This window comes from Spermophilus citellus (assembly GCF_964194105.1).
Source record: "Spermophilus citellus genome assembly, chromosome: 7".
Lineage (NCBI taxonomy): Eukaryota > Metazoa > Chordata > Mammalia > Rodentia > Sciuridae > Spermophilus > Spermophilus citellus.
In genome coordinates, this window is record NC_138188.1 from 25571721 (window position 1) to 25581834 (window position 10114).

Sequence of the window (10114 nt, forward strand, 5' to 3'; positions counted from 1 at the left end):
CTTAGCCACAGAGCCACATTCACAGCCTTTTTAAAAGTTTCTTATTTTGAGAAGGGTCACGCTAAGTTGCTGAGGCAGAGTTCCTCTTGCCTCAACCTCCTGAGTCGCTGGAATCACAGGCATATGCCGCCATGCCCAGCAGCCATGTTTTTATTAATCCAGTATTAGTATAGATTTGCTGTTTTCTAATATTCAGTGGTTTATAATTTATTTTGCTGTCTTAGTTATCATGATATTCAGATGATCACAGATTTGGCCATTGGGAACCCCTTCAAGTTGATTTCTGTGTTCTTGTGATGCATTATGTATCTGTTAAGTTTTTGAGTCTGTCCATGTTCTCTCTGCATCCCCGCTCCCATTGAAATTTGTAATGGATTGTCACTTGATGATTTTTTTTCTCTTCCTGATCAGTAATTCTAATCTGAATGAACTGTTTTGCTAGGCACATAGAAAAGAAGCTGATCAAATAAGCATGGGAAGAATTACATAAACTGTCTCAGAAAAAATGAGGTGCAAAACAATGCTAAAGACTTCAAGTGATAACTTTTACTAATACTGACAGCTGATAATTTGAGACATGCATGCCAACTTAGAAGCACAAAAATAATATATCTATTCTTTTTTATTCTTGCATTAAATCTACTGATTCATTTAGTATGTCATTATATACACAAAATCAACATAGTTTCCAGGGTTCCTAAATATTTCCATTATATTCAACTTAGGGACCCAAGATGCCGAACATACATCAATATGTATGAATATGCTTGAAGTGGCTTTAGAATGAGTATAGCCCATATTTTTTGGTCAGAAATCATGAATTCAAAACAACCTAATTTCAGATTGAGGCCTCATGTTTTTTGCTGAGAGCTCTATGAGTGCCTTAATGTATAGCAGATGAATGATGACTACACATAGAGGTGACATGGGTGCTATGCCCAGACTACCATGGACTACACTGTAGTGGTAGCTGACACCCATCATGGAGATGTTCTTGGCTGCTTCTCGATGCTGTGTGTGTAGTCTTGTGTGAACCAGTGGAAGCTCAGGCTTGGTACTGCCTCTTTAGGTTGGGCAGGGAAAGATGTCTTTGCATATCATGAAATGACTGGACTACTCCTCCAGAGCTCCCTCATATGTTTTGTTTTGATCAAGCCCAAGAAGGGTGACTTTTCATCCCTGTCACCCTCCTTGCCTGCAGACAATGTGAACTTTTCCTCTACCCAAGATGTCAGCAAGTTGGGAGCAGCCCTTTCTGGGGACTGTGCTCTCAGCTGCTGGCGTGGGCCTCCAGTTCCCCCGGAAACAATGGATACTCTTTTTGTCCAGGAAGAGGAGTTTATGAAAGGAACATTTCTTTGGATGCTTGAGACCTTTGTGGCAATGCTGTCTGTGTGAAATGAACTACAGTTTCTTCGTGACTCAAGTGGGTGTTCCCCAGTTTTTGAATGAGCCCCTTGTGAGCACTGTACACTGCGAAATGTGGGTTGGTGAAGGAAGGCATCCTTGCGGGTAGGCATTTGCCCAGACTCATCAACTCAAATACTATTGAAAATATAAGCCTCTGTGTTTTAAATAAATTACTAATAAGAATTGAAAAAAGGGCTGGGGATGTGGCTCAAGGGTAGCGTGCTCGCCTTGCATGCGTTCGGCCAGGGTTCGATCCTCAGCACCACATACCAACAAAGATGTTGTGTCCCCCGAGAACTAAAAAATAAATATTAAAAATTCTCTTCTCTCTCACTCTCTCTTTAAAAAAAAAAAAAAAAAGAATTGAAAAAAAATATGACCAAGTGAAAATAGATGATATCAGGTCTTGGAATGGAAGGACTGATTCTGAGATTTATCTACGTTTTATTTATTAGGTATTGAACCCAGAGGCACTTAACACTGAGCCACATCCCCGAGCCTGTTTATTAGAGACAGGGTCTTGCTGAGTTTCTTATGGTCTTACTAAATTGCTGAAGCTGGCTTTGAACTCAGGACCCTCCTGCCTCAGCCCCTTCCAAACTGCAGGGATTACAGGCAAGTGCTACCGAGCCTAGCAATATTTTTTTGGGGTGGTGGTTGGTGTGTTACTGGGGATTCAAATCCAGTGTTTTACCACTGAGCAACATCTCATCCCTTTTTATTTATTTCGAGACAGGGTCTCACTAAAAATTGTTTAGGGGCTTGCTAAACTGACTGGGCTAGGTGGTGCAGGCTATAATCCCAGCAACTTGGGAAGCTGAGGCAAGGGGATCACAAATTCAAAGCTAGCCTCAGCAATTTAATGAGGCCCTAAGCAACTAAGTGAGACCCTGTCTCGAAAAGAAAAAAAAAAAAAAAAAAAGAGGTAAATACTGGTCTTTCAACTCTCATATGCAACAAGTCCTTTTCTCCCATGACCCCTCAGGGTTTTCTTCTGGAAGACAGGTCTTGACAGGCAATCAACTCCCTGAAGATCCCTAACCCTGGCATTAGGGACCTTAATTTGGTTCTTGTTAGAATCTTGCCCAGAGCCTCCCCACTTCTCTTAGATTCTTCAGAGTATGAACACAAAGACAAGGTTCCCTATACATTGGGCTAATCCAAGCCAACTTGGAAGGAGGACTGGGAAGTGGAGTCTATTTGTGCAATATTCTTAAGGTTGTTTACTGGAATAAGCATTACCAATGTCCAGCATACCTGGTCCTATAAGGATACAAGGATAGGATCATTTCTCTCATTTTATAGATGAGTACATTTGGGCTGAGGTTGGGTCAAGCCTCAGCCTGTCTAGAGCTGAGCTTCACCCCCCCCCCCATCCCTCCACTGGGGATTGATCCCAGGATGTTACCACTAAGTAACATCTCCAGTCACTTCTCTTTTTTTATGTTGAGACAGGACTTTGCTAAGTTGCCAAGGGTGTCGTTGAACTTGAAGTCCTTCTTCCTCAGCCTCCTGAGTTCCTGGGATTACAGATGTGTGCCACCACACCTAGCAAAAGCCATAGTACCTTTACATTCTGTCTTCAGATTATTCATGATTTGAGGAGGCTGCCCGCTACCAGGCTATCGATCCGGATTGCACACCTGTCCCGCAGCCAGCACATGGCCTGTATTCTAGAGCCCTGGGGAACCAGAATCTGCATAGGATAGGTTGGATAGGCTTGGCCCTATTTTTCTGCCTTGGCTTGCTCAAAAAGTGTAAAATTCTGAGTAGATGATAGTGAAATAATTTGTTCTCAATCAAAATATAGCTGCTGAGCTGGGGTTGTAGCTCAGCGGCAGAGCGCTTGCCTTGCATGTGTGAGATCTGGGCAAGAAGCAAGAATTAATTTCCCATTTGTCAGCTGATAATGAAAGTTTCTGTGGTGGTATTCCCTTGGTTGCCTAGAGTATTACCGTTATGTCACTTGGAAGAAGACTTCCACACTGAAAGAAGTTGGGGAGATGCTGTTGGTTAGAATAAGGGCATGAGGGGCTGGGGTTATGGCTCAGTGGTAGAATGCTTACCTGGCATGTGCAAGGCCCTGGGTTCGATCCTCGGCACCACATAATGAATGAATGAATGAATGAATGAATGAATAAAGTTATTTAAAAAAGAAAAAAGAATAAGGGGATGAGCTCCTCAGGCTTCTTCTCTGCCAAGGACAGGTTTAGGGTCTGTGTTTTCATTTCCTATTACTTGGTTGACTACAGAATTTCTCTTTTAGAAACCAGAATTCCTTGAGATTTCTTTAACATTGTCCTAGAATAATTGATTATAGTCCTCTACTCTGGGTACCGGTTTTTCTTGAAGAACAGATTTAATTTGGACATTAGAATCAGTTAACTATATGGGAAACATGTGGGGAACGGGTACACTGATACATTGCTCATGAGACTGTAAACAGTTGCAACCACTCTAGAAAGCAGTATGGAGATTCCTTAAAAACCACTATTTGACCCAGCTATCCCACTTCTTGGTATATATCCAAAGGATTTAAAATCGGCTTACTACAGTGACACAGCCAAATAAATGTTTATAGCAGCACAATTCACAATAGGTAAACTATGGAGCCAACCTAGGTGCCCTTCAACAGATGAATGGATAAAGAAAATGTGGTATATATACACAGTGGAGTATAACTCAGCCATTTAGAAGAATGAATTTATGACATTTTCCAGTAAATGGACAGATCTGGAGACTATCATGCTAAATGAAATAAGCCAATACCAAAAAACCAAAGGTTGAATGTTTTCTCTGATATGTGGAAGCTAACCCATAATAAGGGGCAGGGTGGGGGGAAGAATAGAAGTTCAGTAGATTAGACAAAGCGAGGAATGAAGGGGGGAGGGAGGGGATGGGAATAGGAAAGACAGTAGAATGAATCTGACATAATTGTCCTATGTACATATATGAATATGCCATAGTGAATCTCAATATCGTGTACATCCACAAGAATGGAGTCCTAATTAGAATAAGTTATATTCCATTCTTGTATAATTGTATCAAAATGGATTCTACTATGGGCTGGGGATGTGGCTCAAGCGGTAAGCGCGCTCGCCTGGCATGCGTGCGGCCCGGGTTCGATCCTCAGCACCACATACCAACAAAGATGTTGTGTCCGCCGAGAACTAAAAAATAAATATTAAAAATTCTCTCTCTCTCCTCTCTCACTCTCTCTTTAAAAAAAATGGATTCTACTATCATGTATAACTAAGAAAAGAGGGGGAAAAAAAAAGAATCAGCTATGATTCCACTACCCTTGAATATCACCTGATGATTGCAAAGTAAGTCATTCTGGGCAGAGTCTTCCCTTGTACCCAGATCTATGTACATTTCCACTTGTACCCAGAAAAGGTGTGCTGGCCAGGTGTATGACCTGAGCAGAGGTGTCTGATGAGGGCAGGGGCAGAATCTGGGGAGAGGCTGAGGAGTGCTGAAGGGTGGGAAAAGACATTTTGACTTGATTCTGCAGGTAGAGCAGGCAATTAGGTGGCAGGGTGTATCACTGGCATAAAAGTCCAAAACATTGAGCTCTATGACATTGCTTCTCTGGAAAGAGACGTGTTTTGAGTGCCAGCACTGCTGTTCCCCTAGTTTGTGGCCTTGGGTGCATACTTTCTCAGCTAGTCCATCATCCTTCCCCAGTCTTTTATGCCAGGTAAGTGAAATGTACACAGATGGTTGTGCCTCTCTGGCTTTCCCAACAGGAAAGTTGAATTAGTCATCAAATCTGTTATACAACTTAGGCTAGGATAGTAGTTAAAAGCTGTGTGATCATTTTAAGGTAATGCACTTGTAACTCCTGCTCATGTCTCTTCTAGGTATCGGCAGCGGGGAAAGAGGCTTTGCCATCTTGGCTGCACTGGGACCCACAGAACCACACCTTGGAGGGCCTCCCCCTTGACACTGATAAGGGTGTGCATTATATCTCAGTGAGCGCTGCACGCCTGGGGGCCAATGGGAGCCATGTCCCTCAAACCTCCAGTGTATTCTCTATTGAGGTCTACCCTGAAGAACACAGTGAGCCACAGTCCATGCGAGCAGCCTCACCAGACCCTGGGGAGGTAGTGTTTTCTGCTTGTGCTGCTGATGAGCCAGTGACTGTCCTGACAGTGATTCTGGATGCTGATCTCACCAAAATGACCCCAAAGCAAAGGATCGACCTCCTACATAAGATGCAGAGTTTCTCAGAAGTGGAACTTCACAACATGAAGTTGGTGCCAGTGGTGAATAATAGACTCTTTGACATGTCAGCCTTCATGGCCGGCCCAGGAAATGCAAAAAAGGTTGTGGAGAATGGGGCTCTGCTCTCCTGGAAACTGGGCTGCTCCCTGAACCAGAATAGTGTGCCTGACATTCATGGCGTGGAGACCCCTGCCAGGGAGGGTGCTATGTCTGCCCAGCTTGGCTACCCTGTGGTAGGTTGGCATATTGCCAATAAGAAGCCCCCTCTCCCAAAAAGAATACGGAGGCAAATTCATGCTACACCAACACCTGTTACTGCCATTGGACCTCCAACCACGGCCATCCAGGAGCCACCATCCAGGATAGTGCCTACCCCCACATCTCCAGTCATTGCTCCTCCAACAGAGACTATGGCTCCACCTGTCAGGGATCCTGTTCCTGGAAAACCCACAGTCACCATTCGCACTCGAGGTGCCATTATTCAGACCCCCACTCTAGGCCCTATTCAGCCCACTCGGGTGTCAGAAGCTGGAACCACAGTTCCTGGCCAGATTCGCCCAACAGTGACCATTCCTGGCTATGTGGAGCCCACGGCAGTTGCTACTCCTCCCACAACTACAACCAAGAAGCCACGAGTATCCACACCAAAACCAGCAACGCCTTCAACTGATTCCTCAACAACGACAACCCGCAGGCCCACTAAGAAACCACGGACTCCCCGACCAGTGCCCAGAGGCACCACCAAAGCTCCCATCACCAGACTGGAAACGGCCTCTCCACCTACTCGAATCCGCACCACCACCAGTGGAGTGCCCCGTGGGGGAGAACCCAACCAGCGTCCAGAACTCAAGAACCACATTGACAGAGTGGATGCTTGGGTGGGTACCTATTTTGAGGTGAAGATCCCATCGGATACCTTCTATGACAATGAGGATACCACCACTGACAAGCTAAAGCTGACCCTGAAGCTGCGGGAGCAGCAGCTAGTGGGTGAGAAATCCTGGGTGCAGTTCAACAGCAACAGCCAACTCATGTATGGCCTGCCTGACAGCAGCCATGTGGGCAAACATGAGTATTTCATGCATGCCACAGACAAGGGGGGACTTTCAGCTGTAGATGCTTTTGAGATCCATGTCCACAAGCGGCCTCAAGGAGACAGGGCTCCTGCAAGGTTCAAGGCCAAGTTTGTGGGTGACCCAGCAACAGTGGTGAATGACATCCACAAGAAGATTGCCTTGGTGAAGAAGCTGGCCTTTGCCTTCGGTGACCGAAACTGCAGCACTGTTACCCTGCAGAATATCACCCGAGGCTCAATCGAGGTAGAATGGACCAACAATACACTGCCCTTGGAGCCCTGTCCGAAGGAGCAGATTATTGGATTGAGTCGGAGGATTGCTGAGGATAATGGGAAACCTCGGTCTGCCTTCTCCAATGCCCTGGAGCCTGACTTTAAGGCCATGAGCATTGCTGTGACAGGTTCTGGCAGTTGTCGACACCTACAGTTTATCCCTGTGCTACCACCCAAGATGGGGTCCTCACTGGCACCAACCACAGAGATGCCAGACAGGGACCCTGAGAAGAGCAGTGAGGATGATGTTTACTTGCACACAGTCATTCCGGCCGTGGTAGTTGCAGCCATCCTGCTCATTGCTGGCATCATAGCAATGATTTGTTATCGCAAGAAGCGGAAGGGCAAGCTTACCCTTGAGGACCAGGCCACCTTTATCAAGAAAGGGGTGCCTATCATCTTTGCAGATGAGCTAGATGACTCCAAGCCCCCACCCTCCTCCAGTATGCCACTCATCCTGCAGGAGGAGAAGGCCCCCCTCCCACCTCCTGAGTACCCCAACCAGAGTGTGCCCGAGACTACTCCTTTGAACCAGGACACAGTGGGAGAGTACACACCCCTGAGGGATGAGGATCCCAATGCACCTCCTTATCAGCCTCCCCCACCATTCACAGCCCCCATGGAGGGCAAGGGCTCCCGTCCCAAGAACATGACCCCATACCGGTCACCCCCTCCCTATGTCCCCCCTTAACCCACAAGCGCCTGGGTGGAGGCAGGGTTAGGGCAGGGGCCTAGAGACAACTTGGTGTTGTCTGTGGAAACCGGTGACCTGCAGACCATCACCCACCGGTAGCTGACACCCGACCTAGCACACACACACGGGGCCTAGACGAGCCCACCCTCTCTGGTCCTCCCAAACCCCAAAGCAGCTGGAGAGACTTTGGGGACTTTTTTATTTTTTGCCTAACAGCTTTTTGTTTGTTCATAGAAAATTCTTCGCTGAGTTTTTTGATGGCTGGCTCTGAAAACATTTGTTTGAGTAGTGGTTAGGTGGAGGGAGCGAGGAACCGTGAATGAACTTGCAGGCAGTGCTGGGTGGCCCCCCAGCTCTCTGCGTTTTGCCTTTAACACTAACTGTACTGTTTTTTCTATTCACGTGTGTCTAGCTGCAGGATGTAACATGGAAAACAGTAGCTAAAGATTAAATTCAAAGGACTTTCAGAAGTTAAGGTTAAGTTTTTACATTTAATCTGCTGTTTACCTAAACTTGTATGTATAATTTTTGGGTGGGTACGGGGAATTGCTTTGCTAAAAATAAGCTCCCAGGGTGTTTCAATCTTAGAGAAGACCAAGGGACAGTATTTTTTATCAAAGGAATCCTATTTTTTCACACTACGTCAACTTGGTTGCTCTGATACCCCAGAGCCTGATGGGGTCCTCCCGACCCTGGCTTGGGGGCCAGGGCCTTGGTGCTGGGTTTGCTCTCCTGCTGTTGCCAGAGGCTGGAAGCTGGAGGGGCCTATTGGGCTGTGGACATCCCCACCTCCACCCCATGCACACTAATGGCCCACCACCAAGGGGTCTTCATTTCCATGGAAAAGGGACTCCAAGAGGCATTGGTGGCCATGGCCCCCAACCTAGGTGCTCCAAGGTGGGCCATCTGCTCATGGGGGCACCTGGGAGGTCGAGGGACTCGACCACATCAACCTATTTTGTTTTTCCCTTCTTCTGGTATGTTCCCCCTCTCCCCAAAAGGAATATCATGTTTTTGGAAACACTCAGTGGGGGACATTTTGGTGACGATGCAATATTTTTATGTCATGTGATGCTCTTTCCTCACTTGACCTTGGCTGCTTTGTCCCAACAGTCCACAGTCCTACCCAAAACCCACCCCTTTCCTTTTCTCTGGCACTCCAGTCCCAGGCCTTGGGCCTGAATGACTGGAAAATGGTGGCTGGGGAGGAGTGCCAGCAATAGTTCATAGTAAAAATCTGTGGGCTCTCAAAGCTAATTTTTTACTAAAGTTTTTATACAGCCTCAAATTGTTTTATTAAAAAAAAAAGATTAAAAATGGCAATGCTTACAGCAGTTTGTACAAGCTCTTAGTGTTGAATCCATGGAACTGACGGCTTTGCTCATTTTGACCCCCCCCCTTCTTTTCCTAACAGTTTAAATTCTGGAACTACACTAGGGCTTCTCTTGCCTTTTTTAGCAAAACATCCATCCGTCCATCTGCATCTCTGTCCCATGACTCAGGGGCATCCACTCTGCTTCAGTTTTCCTCCTTTGGAAGAAATTGTTTTGGAGCATGACTTTTCTTGATGTCTTGAGTTATTTCGGGTACCTTTTAGGGAGGAATGCCTTTCGCAATAATGTATCCCTCCGTGATTGAGAGTGGGTGGGTGGGTGAACCCAGGCTCCCTCTGCACACGGAGCAGCTACTTCTAAGCCATATTGACTGTTTTGCAGAGGATTTGACTGTTGCAGAGGATTTGACTGTTTTGCAGAGTTTTTGTGTGTGCTCCCTCAGTAGGGGAAGATAGGAGGGGAAAGGTCTTCATTTCTGCTCTTCTCCAGAGGCATTTCCCTTGGGCCTTCTTCCACAGGGCCCAACCCTCTCCCCTGCCCCAGCCTCCAGTAGGCTACTCTGGAGTGAGCAGCACCCTTGGAGGAGGAGCCTATAGATGAGGGCTCAGTGGGTGGCTGGTGACCAGGCCTCATTCTTCTATGCCCTGGTCTAAGCCAGAGTTTCTCTAGAGTCAGGAGCACAAGTGGAATCTGACCTGGTGAGATTTATTTCTGATGACCTCATCAAAAAATAAACAATTTCCAATGTTCCAGGTGAGGGCTTTGAAAGGCCTTCAAAACAGCTCTGTTGCCCTTAGCAACCCCACCATTGGGCATTGCCCTGCTGTGGCTGGCCCAGAATGTCCTGTTGCCATAGCAACTGGAGGCAATGGGGCAGTGAACAGAATAATAACAGCAACAATGCCTTTGCAGGCATACTCCTCCCTGAGCACTGGGCTGGCAATGGCCATTGGACTCTGAGACGGAGAGCCAATCTCACATTCAAGTGTTCACCAACCACTGACGTGTTTTTATTTCCTTCTATATGATTTTAAGATGTGTTTTCTGCATTCTGTATAGAAACATATCAAACTAAATAAAATCAGTGTCTTTATTACAATG

General features: G+C 46.3%; 1 protein-coding gene across 14 annotated transcripts in view; it reads left to right on the plus strand.

Annotated features, from left to right (window-relative positions):
• DAG1 (dystroglycan 1) overlaps positions 1–10114 on the plus strand; it is a 66687-nt gene extending 56573 nt beyond the window's left edge. For all 14 annotated transcript variants that reach the window (XM_081302516.1, XM_081302514.1, XM_081302512.1 and 11 more), the window contains one exon: positions 5274–10114. In XM_081302516.1, the coding sequence (XP_081158642.1) occupies positions 5274–7676 (2403 nt within the window). In that variant the 3' untranslated portion in view covers positions 7677–10114. The remainder of the gene's footprint in view (positions 1–5273) is intronic.